Source organism: Wyeomyia smithii, chromosome 2, assembly GCF_029784165.1.
Source record: "Wyeomyia smithii strain HCP4-BCI-WySm-NY-G18 chromosome 2, ASM2978416v1, whole genome shotgun sequence".
Taxonomy (NCBI): domain Eukaryota; kingdom Metazoa; phylum Arthropoda; class Insecta; order Diptera; family Culicidae; genus Wyeomyia; species Wyeomyia smithii.
The window spans coordinates 168,960,816-168,975,988 of NC_073695.1; the positions used below are offsets into that span (position 1 = coordinate 168,960,816).

Genomic DNA, 15,173 nt, shown 5'->3' on the forward strand with positions numbered 1-15,173 from the left:
GACCGCTCGGGTGTCGAGCACGTGTAGCAATCCGTTGAACTCATTCGAACATCTCAAACCTACTAATGACGCACTCAGCAGAATCGTGAAAACTGTACTGATAAAGCCAAAAACTGCACAGCCTATAGAGACAACAGAAAGAGACATTAGCACTTACTTTGACCCGGTTAAATTTGAAGTGAATGGCGTACACTTCCGTAAAAACGGCGACGTAGAAATCGTTTGCGGCTCGACTGCGCTTGCACAAACGCTATTAGATGATTCCAAAAAACTACCTGGAAACTATACAGCTGAAATTCTCAAACCACTTTTGCCTAGAATAAAAATCGTGGTAATTTCCAACGATATTAATAAGGACGAGTTAATCGATAAAATTAAACTGCAGAATACACTACCGGCTACTGTCAATTTAAAATTGCTACGAGAGCAGACTAGTACCAAAAATGGTGTCCAAACTAAGACTGTCATGATAGAGACTGATGCTTTAACCTTTAAGTATTTAATGAAATCGAAACGTATAAACATCGGCTGGGAATGTCATAACATTTACGAAAATATTGACGTCTTGAGGTGTTTCCACTGCTCGCAATTTGGACACAAGGCTGAAAAATGCAACAACCCTATGTGCTGCCCTAAATGTACTGGCGATCATCTAATTGGTCAATGCGAAGGAAACATTGAAAAATGTGTGAATTGCAACAACTTGAATGAGCAGCAGAAACAACCTTCTACCGATCGGCTGGATATCAATCATGCCTCATGGAGTACAAGGTGCCCTTTGTATCAGCAATGAGTGAAAAAATCGAAATCCAAGATTGACTACGCCATATAGCAACCAATAAACAGCACACAATCTTTGTGGGCTTGCTCTGGACCAGATAATTTGGACGCAATTGAAGTAAACGGACCTCTGACGTCATTCGCTATATATGACTATCTGTTCTGTCAGGTAATTATACAATGGGTATATGTCTGCCCGAAGCTACTGTAAATACTACACACACTCAAAGTAATTTTTTCCTGCATGAACCGCATTGGGACTCACTACCTGCCACACACGCAACTGGAGGAGGAGAATCCATCACCGTGACGACGACACCGGTTACTGGTTCTAACCATTGTCCCACCAAGAGCTCATTTACTTTCTACTACCAAAATGTGAGAGGGCTTTGCACGAAGATCGAAGACTTGTTTTTAGTTACCACAAGCGCGGATTACGATATAATCGTGCTTACTGAAACCTGGTTAAACGATGAAATTAACTCCGTTCAACTGTTTGGTGACACCTATGCTGTCTATCGAAATGATCGTGATGCCGTTGCCACAAGGAGAAAGCGAGGTGGTGGCGTGCTAATAGCAGTATCTACGAAACTTTGCTCCTCTAGGTCCTCTTCTCGAGTCGACAATAAAATTGAACATCTCTGGGTGAATGTTTACGGTTCCGATAACACGATTGCTGTTGGAGTGGTGTATATTGCTCCTGACTTTGCAACTGATGCCACACTTATTGAAAAACACATAGAATCTGCTACCAACATTTCGAACTCGTTAAGGCCATGTGATTATCATCTGCTTTTTGGGGATTACAATCAGCCAAACCTAGTGTGAACGAGCTCTCCTTCAGATTTTTTATATGCTGACCCTTCTGAATCGAGATTTTCGGTGTCAGGTTCTGCTCTTGTCGATGGCATGGCTTTGCTGAACATGAAACAGATCAACGATCTCAGAAACATCAGAGGTCGCACATTGGATCTTATTTTTATCAACGCTGAAATCGCCTCGGAGTGTGTCGTGTCAGAGGCAGTCGAGCCCCTGCTCCAGACTGATGCGTTTCATCCAGCTCTTGTTTGCAATTTGAACTGCCCTCACACTATTAACTACAATGATATTACTAATGACATGAAGTTCGACTTCCGCAAAGCTGATTTTGTCTCACTTGGTAGCGCTATTGCAAGCCTTAACTGGTCCCGATTATTAGATAGTGATATCGATATAGCCGTTGAAACCTACACTAGCCAGCTGTCTCAACTTTTCCGCCAATTGTGCCTCTGTCACGCCCTCGGAGGAAACCACCTCGGTCAAATGGTCAACTTCGCGAACTGAAACGCCTACGAGCAGCTCCATTGAGAAGATATACCAACTGTCGCAGTTTTTTCGAGAAGCGTGAGTTCAACATCGCAAGCAGCAATTACCGGACTTTGAATCGTTATCTTTACAACAGATATGTACAAAGGAAAGAAAACGATATGAAGCGCAACCCCAAAAGCTTTTGGAGTTTTATGAATGAAAAACGCAAAACAAATGGACTCCCATCAACTGTTTTCCTTGGTACGAAAGTTGCCGAATCTCATGAGGAAATTTGCAATTTTTTTGCAGCCCACTTTTCCGGTGTGTTCAGTGCTGAGCCCGCTAACGAACAGTTCATCAACCTGGCGTTAGGATCAGTACCTCGCGATGTTATTGACATAACAACCTTCTTGTTCACCGAAGATGAAGTTCGCACAGCAATTCGAAAATTAAAATCGTCTGTTGCAGCTGTGCCCGATGGTATACCATCCATTGTACTGAAGCTCTGTGCTGAATCTATTGCAACTCCGCTGACTATCATTTTCAACGTGTCACTATCACAGGCGAAATTCCCGGAGATGTAGGAACAATCATTTATGTTCCCTATTCAAAAAAAAGGAGACAAGCGTGATGTCGGCAATTACCGAGGGATAACATCATTATGCACTGGGTCTAAGCTTTTTGAAATTTTAGTTGAAGATGTTCTATTTGCTGCAGTCGTTCATATATTTCACCTGCTCAACATGGTTTCTTCAAGGGACGGTCAATTGACACTAACCTCGCAGAATCCTCATCACTTTGCATCGAGGCAATGGAAGACGGAAATCAAATTGATACAATCTACACAGATCTTAAGGCTGCCTTCGATCGTGTTGACCATCAATTGTTGCTAACTAAAATTGAACGTTTAGGTGCCTCTCCGCACTTCGTTAAATGGTTGGGATCCTACTTGATCAACCGTAAGCTGAACATCAAACTTGGATCGACTTTCTCTTACAGCTTCACAAACAGCTCCGGAGTGCCTCAGGGAAGCAACTTGGGGCCTTCACTGTACTCGATTTTCTTCAACGATGTCTTGCTATACCTACCTCCTGGCTGTAAGCTAGCGTATGATGATGATCTTAAAATCTTCGTCATTGTCGAATCAGTAGAAGATTGCATTGAACTACAGCGACTGATTAAAATGTTCGAGAAATGGTGCATGTGGAACCAGCTTATGATCAGCGTACAGAAATGCTGTGTCATATCCTTCACGAGAAAGAAATCTGCAATTGAGTGGGCTTACGAAATCAACGGACGTCCGGTCGTCAGAGTTAGTGTTGTGCGAGACCTTGGAGTTTTATTGGACTCACAGCTTTCGTTCAGAGATCATCACTCGAATATTATTGCTAAAGCAAACAGAAACTTAGGATTCATCATTAGAGCTGCCAAAAATTTCCGTGACCCCTACTGCCTGCGATTACTGTTCTACGCCCTTGTTCGCTCAGTACTGGAAACAGCTTCAATCATTTGGAGCCCCTACATAAACTGTTGGGCCACTAGAATCGAAGCTATACAGTCGCGATTCTTAAAATTTGCACTAAGGTTGCTTCCTTGGAGTAACCCAACGAACTTACCACCCTACGAGGATCGATGCCGTCTCCTTAACATGGAAACTCTGCAGTGTCAGCGGAATTCAGCTACAGCACTGTTTGCTGCCAAGTTGTTGCTTGGTAATATTGACTCTCCCAACCTTCTGGAGCAAATCAACCTAAATGTGCCGGTAGTATCTATAAAATCTAGTTACTGTTTAAGACTTAACTTCAGACGAACTAACTACGGGAAAAATGAACCTGTTTTAGCGATTTGTAAAGAATTTAACGTAGTGTACCATCTATTCGATTTTTGTCAATCCTGTGAAATTTTTAAAAACCGTCTGAAACTATTCAACTGGGCCGCTTAAGTGTATTTGTAATAGTTAATAGTTTAAGTTTTATTCATGTAGACAAATGTAGTCAGATGAATTAATAATAATAATAATAATGTTTTTATCGATGGAAATTCCTGTCAAACAAGAGTAAGCACATATACGGAATATATTAGGGTGGTTTACCGGTAAAACGAAAACCGGTAAAACCGATATTTTTTTCAATACCGAAATACCGGAAAAACTGGTATTTTTGGTATTTTTCTTAAAATGGAAAAAAAAACTTCCCACAATATTCATAAATCTTTGTTAGGCTAATGAATGCTTCTCACTTAGGTAGTCATTACAAATCACATGACGATTTAACAGGGTGTAAGGTAGCTCACTTTTAATCAAATCCTTTAAGGGATAGAGGACCCTATTTGATGAAAAAAATTCTGCGCATATGGTCAAAATTTAACTACTGCAGAGTTATTCTCTTTTTCTAGTTTTCGGTTATGTTTACCTTTAACGAGGTATATCACAAGAAGTATGATAGCTAGCTCAATTCTGTTGGTTTTCTTAAAAAGCTGAGAAAATTTCGTAATCAATGGTGTCTCAAAAATGTCGAATTAGGAAGAACAAGAAGCCTTCAAAAAGGAACAAATATGAAATCAAATGTTTTTGAGAACTTAACAGCAATTTTCTCTCTGAAATGTGAAACATGGAGTTTGTTGTTAACCAAATTAAACATTGGAGTCTACTCTACTAGTTGTTCTCTGACACCAAGCACCTAATTCTTTTAGTTTAGATACTATTTCACTTTAAAAGCAATCAGCCGCGCCTTCGTTTAGTGTGGTAGAATTCACAATTTTCTGCTCGTTTAAGGCAAACATAACCAAAAACTGAAATTAGTGAATAACTCTGCAGTAGTTGACTTTTGATCATATGTGTGGAAGGATTTTTTTCATCAAACATGGTCCTCTATCGCCCCTTGAAGGATTTTAAGTGAGCTCCCTAACACCCTGTATAATAAATACATTTTGACAGAAGCAACATTATATATATTAATTTTCCCTCTCCTATTTACCAATTTTTGTTATCTTTTTGTTTGTTCTGCTCGGATTCAGACAATGTGTTTGTGTGTATCGATAATATGTCAAAAAACTTCATATCAATAAAGCATTTATTTTTTAAGAAGAACAGCTTATCTCTTCACACACTCATACTCACAGAGGCAACGCGTGGGAAGGTTCAAAACCTACCTGTTTAACTACAAATTATGAGGCAGTAATTACAATTATGTCAGCGAAAAAACGCAAGACATTATTAATTTTTTTTTTATTCTCGCTTATTTTCCGTCGGTCTAGTTCCGCCACTGTTGTGGCCAATCACCGACGCCCAGGGAGGCGACTCTACACCCAGGACCCTAACTCACGACCCGTTTATTAACGGACCGGCGCCAACGGCTTTACTTCCTCATGCGATGGAAGGCGTGATCCCAGAGATTTTTCGCCTCAGAAAATCTCCCGGTGTCGGCTAGAATTGAATCTAGACCAGTTGGGTTGGTTGTGAGTGGATCACGCCACCTCACAACCATCGACACCTATGTCGGCGGTGGGATTCGAACCCAGGCGTCGAGCGTGGTTGGCGGAGACGTTACCAACCACACTAGGCCCCCGCTATTATTCATTTTGTGCTATTTATAAGTAAAACTAAAAAAATTATAAATACATATAAATTTGGATTAGGAATTTATTTTTTGTTGAGACAAAGTGTTTACAGGATGAAATAACCAACCAATAAAGATTTCATCCTAAAAATGACTGCTCCTTGAAAAAGTGAACTTTAAATAGCTGTAGCATGGTCAAAGCTTCGTCGCCCGTACCGCAGCGGGCTTTTATTAGCAACTAGCTGAATGTACCCGCCCTCACTCGTGTACAAGTTTCTGCTTTTTCTATAATTTTCTATATTTTTCTATATTTTTTATCAACCTCTCATTTCAAATATTTATTTCTATTTCAGTTACAAACCTGTCCATATGCCACATTTTTCGTTTCTCCATTAGAAGCAAAAGTTAATAAAATAATAATAATAATAATAAATAATTTGGACGAATTGCTTAAAAAGCATCGAACAGAATAAAGAAGTATTTACCTTCGATTCATTCGGATTCGTAAAAAGTAAATTCTGATCTGATCGTGATTTCTTTTTTTTTATTTCATTCATATACTCTTCTCAACAGTTTCAAATATTGTTTTTCTACGAAATTCAATGTTGTTCACTAATTTGAAACTAAGTTTTGCGATGTGAAAGAAAATTTAAATAAAAATCTGCATGTTTTTTCGTTATTACATTAGTTTCGAAACTATGTTCTTCGTAATCATATCACTAGATTCATTCATTGGAGTTTTTCAAACACTGTTATCCAGTGTTGTATCTGGATCGTATATCACAAGAGATCAAAATAATGGTCGCAGAAGCCCTAATCTTAGAAAAAAATCTTGATCGTAATGAAGCAGAGGTACTCATAAATGCAAAAACATAATCATGCAGCGACACGTCCATACATAGATGCAACCTGAGACGCTAAGCAAAAAATAAATTTCAAATCCAAATTTATGTTGGTAACGTTTTCGGCAGTGGCTTACTTGCTTACTATGAATACCGAAATACCGCTTTTTCGAAAAGTCGGTAATACCGACCACCCTAGAATATATCTATTGCGTATAAATTAGGTCCTAAGTGTTTTATAAAAACCTGCTGTTTTTACTCTTACACGAAACAGCAAGTCTGATTTGTTCATCATGTCTGAAAAATTACAAACTCCACTAACTTATATTCAATGTTTCATTATACAGGGGGCTCACTTGAAATTCTTTAAGGGGTGATAGAGGACCCTATTTGATGAAAAAAATCCTTCTACGCATATGGTCAGAATTCAACTACTGCAGAGTTATTCACTTTTTTAGTTTTCGGTTATGTTTGCCTTTAACGAGGTCTATCACAAGGAGTGTGATAGCTAGCTGATATCTGTTGCTTTCGTTGGAAAGCTGAGAAAATTTCGTAATCAATAGTGTCTTAAAAACGTCCAACTAGAGAAAATAAGAAGCACTTAGAAAGGAACAAACGTGAAAACAAATGTTTTTGAGAACTAACTGTAATTTTCTCTCTGAAATATGTGATAAAGATGGATTTTGTTGTCAACTAAACTAAACATTGAAATCCACTCTACAAGTTGTTCTTTGACATCAAGCATCTAGCTCTATTAGTTTAGCTGCTATTTCACTCTAAAGCAATAAGTCGCGCCTTCATTCAGTGTTGTAAAGATCACAACTTTCTGCATCACTGTGTTTACTTAGATGCGTCGTTGCATGAAGGCGCAACTTATTGCTTTTAAAGTGAAATAGCAGCCAAACTAAAAGAGTTAGGTGCTTGGTGTCAAAGAACAACTTGTAGAGTAGACTTCAATGTTTAATTTGGTTAACAACAAAACCCATGTTTATCACACATTTCAATTGACGTTTTTAAGACACTACCGATTACGAAATTTTCTCAGCTTCCCAAAGAAGTCAACAGAATTGAGCTAGCTATCATACTTCTTGTGCTAGATCTCGTTGAAGGCAAACATAACCGAAAACTAGAAAAAGTGAATAACTCTGCAGTATTTGAATTTTTACCATATGCGTAGAAGGAATTTTTTCCTCAAATAGGGTCCTCTATCACCCTTTAAAGGATTTTATTGTTATATTATATTTGAAGATTAAAGTCAACATAAATCTGATTTTAACTGGTTTGTGATACATTTGTACGGCATTGAACCTTTATGCATTGCATTTTTTTTTTTCGAATAATTAAATACCTAACCATTTTTTGCCTTTCTTCTAGTTATTTCAGTTCAATAAATTAAATGTCAAGTCCTGACCATGAAATGTCAGCAACTACGCGTAGGTCTTAAACATATAAACCTTTATTTTACCTATTTTGGTCGAACTTTATATGAATAGAATTCTTGAATACTAACAGTAACATAAATATTAAACGGGACACAAACACTTATGGTTCTTACAATGTAAACAATTTTACCTTTTTTTACCGACCGGTTTCGGGTAAGCTGTTACCCATCTACGGGGCGATGTCCAACTTGGTAAAATTTTTTACATTGTAAGAACCATAAGTGTTTGTGTCCCGTTTAATATTTATTGCACTAAAATTTAAAATTTAAAGTTACTAACAGTAACAGTTTACTCCTATTTACTCCTTTACTTCTTCCTCTATAATAGCATACCAAAACTCATACTTGTCATTCTTTATTGCGACAATAGTACAGCCGAATCTCTCTCTAACGACATTCTCAACGGTCAACCTTCTGTTCTACATATACAAGATTCTTCGTTTTATTGCGACATTTCGCTATAACTACAGTCCCTTGCGATGTCGCTATAAAGGGATTCGACTGTATATCTTTTGATTGTACAATATTCAGAAGTATATTAATCAAACGTCGCGGAGCATGAATGAAAAATCCCTCTTGACACTTTAATAATATACATAAATTTTTCGTTTTATCCCACAGTGCACCGATACTCAGAAGCCGCGTGCGCGTCTGCCGACTAAGAACAGTGGACCACAACGCCCAACTCAATATACCTGCCCACCACATCTGCGTACTTTGGAGAATCAATGCTAGGACAGTTCACCGCTGCCCGCCTCAATCCAAATTGAAATTTATGTAAATCCAGGAAAATTGATCACATTCAAATGACTTTGTGCCGTTCTTCGAAGCGAGGGTCCTCCTGGCTGAAGAAGCACTCAGTCACTACGCTTCTATGTGGGTATGAACCGAATGAACGGAGGTAGTTTGTTACGTGAGCAATGTCGAACATACCATTCTGCTCGTGCACATTCGAGAACAAAGCGGGATAGACAGAGAGAAGAATGACGGAACAGAAAAGTACAACATAATTGATTATTATTATTATTATTATGTATAACATAACAATTTTGTCTTGTTATTCCACACTAAATATTGAGCCTGTGATAGCAGAGCTTTGAGCAGTGAACGACAAAATTGCATAGCTATGAAATTTCTCCAATTATTATTCCTAGGTCATGCTCATGGGTGGGTGGCATATCGGAGCAAGATGCTTCTGAGAACGTTGACGATAGGAGGGACGTCGGTTTTCCAAGACAGTCTATTTTATGGATAGGTTCTCCAAGATAGTGCACTATATAAATGCGAAACAATCAGTTCGATCAATTAGATTTGCTTACATGTTGTGTCAATATTACTAGAGAAAGTTCTCGTCAATTTAACAGCAAATATCAGGTATTTAAACTTACCGATATCCGATTGTTTCTTTTGGTGTATGAGGAAACTTTGAGCTTACGTATTTATTTTAACGAAAAGGATGGAGAGCGATTCCAATAGTTTGTTTAAATTGTCTTTATTGTTCATTAAAGGGAGACTGTGTGTGCAGCTGGGGAAGCGAACTGAAAAATATGATAAAGACCTGAAAAAAAAAACCGCATTCAGGTGGGACTTGAACCTGCAATCTCCCTGTGATTTCTGATTTCGCTGAAACTTCACTTAGATGTTCCTATGAGCTAAAAATGTCATTTTGTGCTATTAGTAATTTCATTGAATTACAACCTCTTTTTGGGAAGGGTTTGTATAAAAATGTTATTGATTAGTTGTTCTCACAAAAACAAAAAAGAATTATTCAGCTTATTCGGTCGAATATTAGAACAATTTTTCGGCCAGCCGAATATTCGGCCAACTTATAATTTGGCCAATATTTGGTAACCCGACTATTCGGTACAGGTTTACCTTCAACTTCCTTCATTGTATGTGGAATAAAGAAGTTAATAGTAACCATGTTTTGTGTATTTCCGGTTGAATAAAAACATTAAAAAAGCATATCTTGGCAGATTTATAGACGATTTTCCGAAATGATTTTTTTTATCTTGTTCCTTTTCTGTTGGATTAAACCTGCAACTTGTTTGTGCCAATTGCCTTCGAAAATCGCTCGGCCTCAGCCTGGATTCAACCTCATTTAATCTGATTGTGAGGAGATCACTTTACCCGACAACCACCAGAACCTAAACCGAAATCTGAACTTTTTATGCTAGTTGCCACTCTAATATTTTAACCTCCATTACATTTTTTTGATTACTATGCGACATTCATAATTTTCAGCATATTTGACATTTTTAACATTTTCTAAAATCCTTGGTAAAGCTAACGAAGTAATTTTTATGCGCTGTGGTATAATTATTGAATAGGTAAATATACCATCATCTTTTAGGATGCAATACTCATGCTTACTGATCTCTATCATACAAACTTTTGGTTTAAAAAAATTGGATTGGCGCCTTAACTTCCGAGTCGGCTCCAGTCTTATCTAACAAATAGCAAACAAATAGTACGCTTCCAAAACAAATTCACAAAACCCCTTTTCATCCTGTATGTAAATGACATGTCCCTTAGGTATACTTAGAAAAAAAAAAAACATATTAATTTACGCAGACGACATGAAACTCTTCATGAAAATCAGCAACTCTAGCGACGCAAACGAACTCCTGAAAGAAGTCAACCTATACCACACTTGGTGCAATAAAAGCCTACTCCAACTCAATGTCAAGAAATGTAACGCGTCAAACATTTAGACGAAAAATTGAAATACCACTTATTGTAACATCTCTAGGAAATCGAACTGTACAAAAATGCAAGATTGTTAGGGACTTAGGAGTAGCCCTGGACATCAAGCTAACCTTCAGAGAACATCATAACTCCATCATAAGTAAAGCAAATAGTATGCTGGGCTTTATTAAGCGGTTCAGACACATTTTTCAAGACCCGTGCACTATCAAACTATTGTATATTGCATATGTTAGACCTTTTGTGGAATATTGTAATTTCATATGGAATCCTTATACTGCCGCACACGAAGAACGTGTAGAATTCGTCCAAAAGGAATTCCTTCTATACGCGCTTCGCAACTTGAATTGGACTGCATCTGCCATCGTATGAGGCACGTTGCATGCTCATTAATCTGCAAACACTCAAACAACGCCGCGAATTTGCAATGCTATTCTTCGTCAATAACAATATTTTAAATCGTTTAGACTCGTCTGCATTACTATCACAACTCAGCTTTTATACACCTTCACGATATCTTAAAACAAGAAAACTTTTTTCAGAAAAACAGTGCAGAACAAATACGGCAAAAAATGGTCCCATAATTCGAATGATGCGTTAGTATAATCTACATTGTGATATCATTGACATAACAATGCCAAAAGAACAAATTAAAAACTGTCTGAAATACACTAGAAATACTAGAAATGATGCTTAGCACGTAAAAAGAACATTTTAAACGCTATAAGTAACAACTGTAATGAAATATTGTATGTTGTCTACATTTGCTTGACTAAATAAATTAATATATATAAATACAGATTTATTTTTAAGGTATTTTTTAAAACAACCTTGTAGTAAAACTTCCATAAAAATCAGGTTGCTAATTGTACGATTAAAGTTTAGTTGATTGATGTTTAGTTGACTGTAAAAGTGGTTCAACTTCTCAGCATGCTTGTGGTCATGGGTGCTTATTTGTCATCGAGCACAGCATTTCGAGCTGTCGGGTCGCATTGTCATCCACATTGATGACAATATTACATGCACTGTGCAGGTAAAGATAGGTATTTTCTAACAGCAGTTGAAACGAAATGAAAGCTCCGGATATTTTTGCAACACAAGGCAATTCCAATTTGTAAAGAAAAGATTATCTTCGGTCCGTGTAGTGCTTAAAACTCAATGTGTCACAACTCATCCGTAAAAGGATTTGTTTCTGTTCGATGCCGATGGCCACCGACCCAAATCGATCACCAGCCGGCAGTAAGCAATCCTGTTTCTGTATATTATGTCGTTAAGTACCAGCAATTATCATTCATTTAATTCAATTACTACGACAAATAGGACTACCTTTAAAACGCTTCAAGGGCTTTATACACGACAAATGCTGCGTGCACGAAAATCCAGAAATCGAAATATTCCGGAATGGGAGTATTTGGAATGCACAGTGAGCAGTGTTATGAAACGAGAGGAAGAAGGTTACATCTTTTGCCAAAAAGTGGATCAGCCTCTGAGAAGAGGTATGTAATGTAAAAAGTTGATACTGCAAGCGGCATTGTAGCAGAGCGAATTTCGGAGAAAAGTCCTCAAATTAACTTCTCAAGTGCTCTCCTATCACACTACAGGCGGCTTTGGCCGGTACGGTAACAAGGGACGCTTGTTCCGGATGAAGAATGCTCTGTATATTAGACGACGAGAGTAACTGGCTTCACTGGCGCAACACGATTGCAGTAAAAGAGAATACGGTCATGGGAAGTTGTTTTTAAATGAGATTCACAATGGTAATGTAAACATTCTACAATGTTTATCACATTATCAGTAAGATTAGGTAGGGTCAAAAATATATTTAAAACATAAAGAATGAACAAAATAGATAAATGAACTCATGATCGTATAGATGAATATACTAATTAACGTATGTACGAATAAACAGTACAACTGATGAACGAAAGTTATATTTTCGTTATTTGATGTATAAAAATACTGAAAATGAATCAATCGGAATCAGAAATACCACCGAGATAACAATGAATGCAATATCTCAATGTTCAATGTTCCAGTTCAATGTAAGTTTAGAATGTATTGAAATAAGTAACTAGTCCGTAACGCTGAAAGACTACTGATTCCAAGCTTTTCTTATGTATAATACACGCAGTAACTATATAATCCAGTTTAGCGTCGCTTGAGATCAAAGAAATAGTAATTCAATGTGGCAAACGCGATTACATAGCATATTGAAAATCTGATTGTGTCTGATAGTAATCACCAATAATACCATTCAGTTACATAGATGCAGTACGCAATTTACGGATGGATTGTAAACTAATTAATAATCTCTGTACAATGCATACGCAACTAAACGCAGTCCTGTTTTGAAACCACAATATGAAAAAAGCATAGAAAACGCACTTTTTGCCTTACCTAATAGCAGATTAATAAGACAATGTTGTGACGATACATTGTAGTAGATTCAGTGCGTTCACTCGGAAATTGGATGAATCAGAATAAGGTTTCCTATTTTTATGAAAGTCTATACAGTTTTTTTAGTATAGGCCGAATCCAGTGTTTTGCGTAAACATAATGTGGAAGAACTTTGGTACCATAGGTGTAAATATTGTTAAGTGAGTAATTAGTATATTTGTTCATACTTTCTTAGTTTAGAGCTCCTCTTATTCTCTATACCAACAATTCATTTCCCGTACAGTTACATAACATTGAGAAACTTTTTGTTTCATGTCCTGCTTCTAACGTCATAACAACTAAACGTTCTAGACTAATTTCCGCTATCTGGTCGTCGAAATATCAAACATGTTTCGGCAAATGAATGACAAAAATAATTACGTAGTTCACTTAGTATAGCTGCTTATACGCGATCATGATGAATGGATCGCAGTTTCCCCAAAACCGTCTACCGCCCTGAACTTCTACAGTTGAATGAGTGTCAGACTCTGACTACCACAGTCGCGAATGCGAAAGCCTTCATTCGTCCGTAGACATTAATGTATGAATTACTAATAAGCTGAGATAAGGCTGAATATATTTTCGCCTTTGAAGATAATCATCGTCTGCGTGTTTAATAGTGTGCCAAATGCTGCCGAGATGAAGTGTTTTGCAGTGATTTTATGTTATGATAAGTAATGTATAGCGCAATATTTCTTTCACTTCATGATACACATCACTGATGGAGTGGACTATTTTATTTGAAACTAAATATAAGCTTATTACGCTTTACATCCTTAATTAGATAAGGCTGTTGATAGAGATTGTAAATTTACTTTATACTCTAGCTTCGTTTCTAAAAGTGTTCTATGAGCATTTGAAATGACGCTATTTTTTATTTTGCACTGGGGTCTTTTTTACGCGGGTTATTTTTATGCGTGTTTTAAACGCGAGTGTCTTACATTAACGCGGATTAATTTTACGCGATTTGGAAAATTATTCGTACGCGGCATCGAATAAGTTTAGTATAAGTATTTGAAACGCGGTACAATCAATCGCGTAAAAAAGGCCCCAGTGTATTGTAACTTGAATTTTTTTGTGATTTTATTATTGATAGTTATATATCCATTTAGTATTCCCTTACTGTAACGCAGGGAACTTTATTTAAGCAGGTAGGCAGCCTCCTGCTTAATGAAACGATTTATTCGAATTATGTAAAATGACATATAAACATAAGAGCATCAGTTGTTTTACTATCTTTCTCTTTTTCACCTCTTGTTTTTAGATGATAAAACTGATTAGGCAACAATAGTCAAGTAAAGTTTCCAATCGAGGGACATTATTTCTATCAGCACGAACCTACTTTACACAGTTTACATCTGTTTTTCAGGTTTTTCGTCAGCCACCGAATGGCGCCTGAATGACTGCAATTTCGGTTGTTTTTTTTTTTTTTCAATTGAACGATTAAATCCGAAGAGTTTCGTCTCATTAATATGTAACACACATTAGAAAATATATCAGAACTAGTTGTTGAAGGCCAGCTGCTAGAATATTTGAATAGTCACTCGTTGCTAATTCCGGAATAATCTGGCTACCGGGAAGGCCACTCGTGTGGAAATGCGTTGTGAACTTAGTACTAGAAAAATGAAAAAATAACTTAGAGAATAGAGACACAATATTTGCTGCTTTTTGGATCTAAAACGCGCTTTTGAGACAATTTCTAGGTCTTTATTGTTGAACATAATTGTGCGCTTTGAAATTTCGAGTACTGCATTCAGATGGTTTGAAAGCTATTTATCTGACAAAACTCAACGGACTGTTTTTATTGATTCTGTATCTAGTTCCGTGGAGAATCATCTTGGAGTTTCACAGGGAAGTGCATTAGGGCCTCTTTTGTTCATTATGTATATAAATAACATGCGATGAGTTTACGTGTTATTCATTGTAGCTAGTTCTTCAACCGCTGTTGTGTTACTACTCTACTGAGAATTAAATTAAAGAGTTTCGCAATAACATCTGAGACTTAAGGCGGATTCATTTTCATAACACTCATTGGAAAATTATCTGAACTGCTCCTTTTGTTCATACTATTCACATCTTTGATTACACTGGTAAACGCAGGTTTTGCTGTAGAGCTCAAGCTAA

General features: G+C 37.1%; 1 protein-coding gene across 1 annotated transcript; it reads left to right on the forward strand.

Moving 5' to 3' along the window:
- The first annotated feature begins 1,689 nt into the window (after positions 1 to 1,689).
- Positions 1,690 to 8,642, forward strand: LOC129720197 (uncharacterized). The gene is made up of 5 exons (XM_055671643.1): positions 1,690 to 1,939; positions 2,016 to 2,163; positions 2,222 to 2,647; positions 2,785 to 3,829; positions 8,529 to 8,642. Exons 1-5 carry the CDS (start codon positions 1,690 to 1,692, stop codon positions 8,640 to 8,642), a joined length of 1,983 nt encoding a protein of 660 aa, XP_055527618.1.
- Positions 8,643 to 15,173: the final 6,531 nt, after the last annotated feature.

What these genes read in the sequence shown, in the direction of transcription:
- LOC129720197 (XM_055671643.1), top strand. Translation starts at nt 1,690, where the DNA reads ATGGCTTTGCTGAACATGAAACAGATCAACGATCTCAGAAACATCAGA. An exon ending in TCGCAGTTTTTTCGAGAAGC is followed by an intron (nt 2,164 to 2,221) that starts GTGAGTTCAACA and finishes TCTTTACAACAG; the next exon opens with ATATGTACAAAGGAAAGAAA. An exon ending in AAATCAACCTAAATGTGCCG is followed by an intron (nt 3,830 to 8,528) that starts GTAGTATCTATA and finishes TTTATCCCACAG; the next exon opens with TGCACCGATACTCAGAAGCC.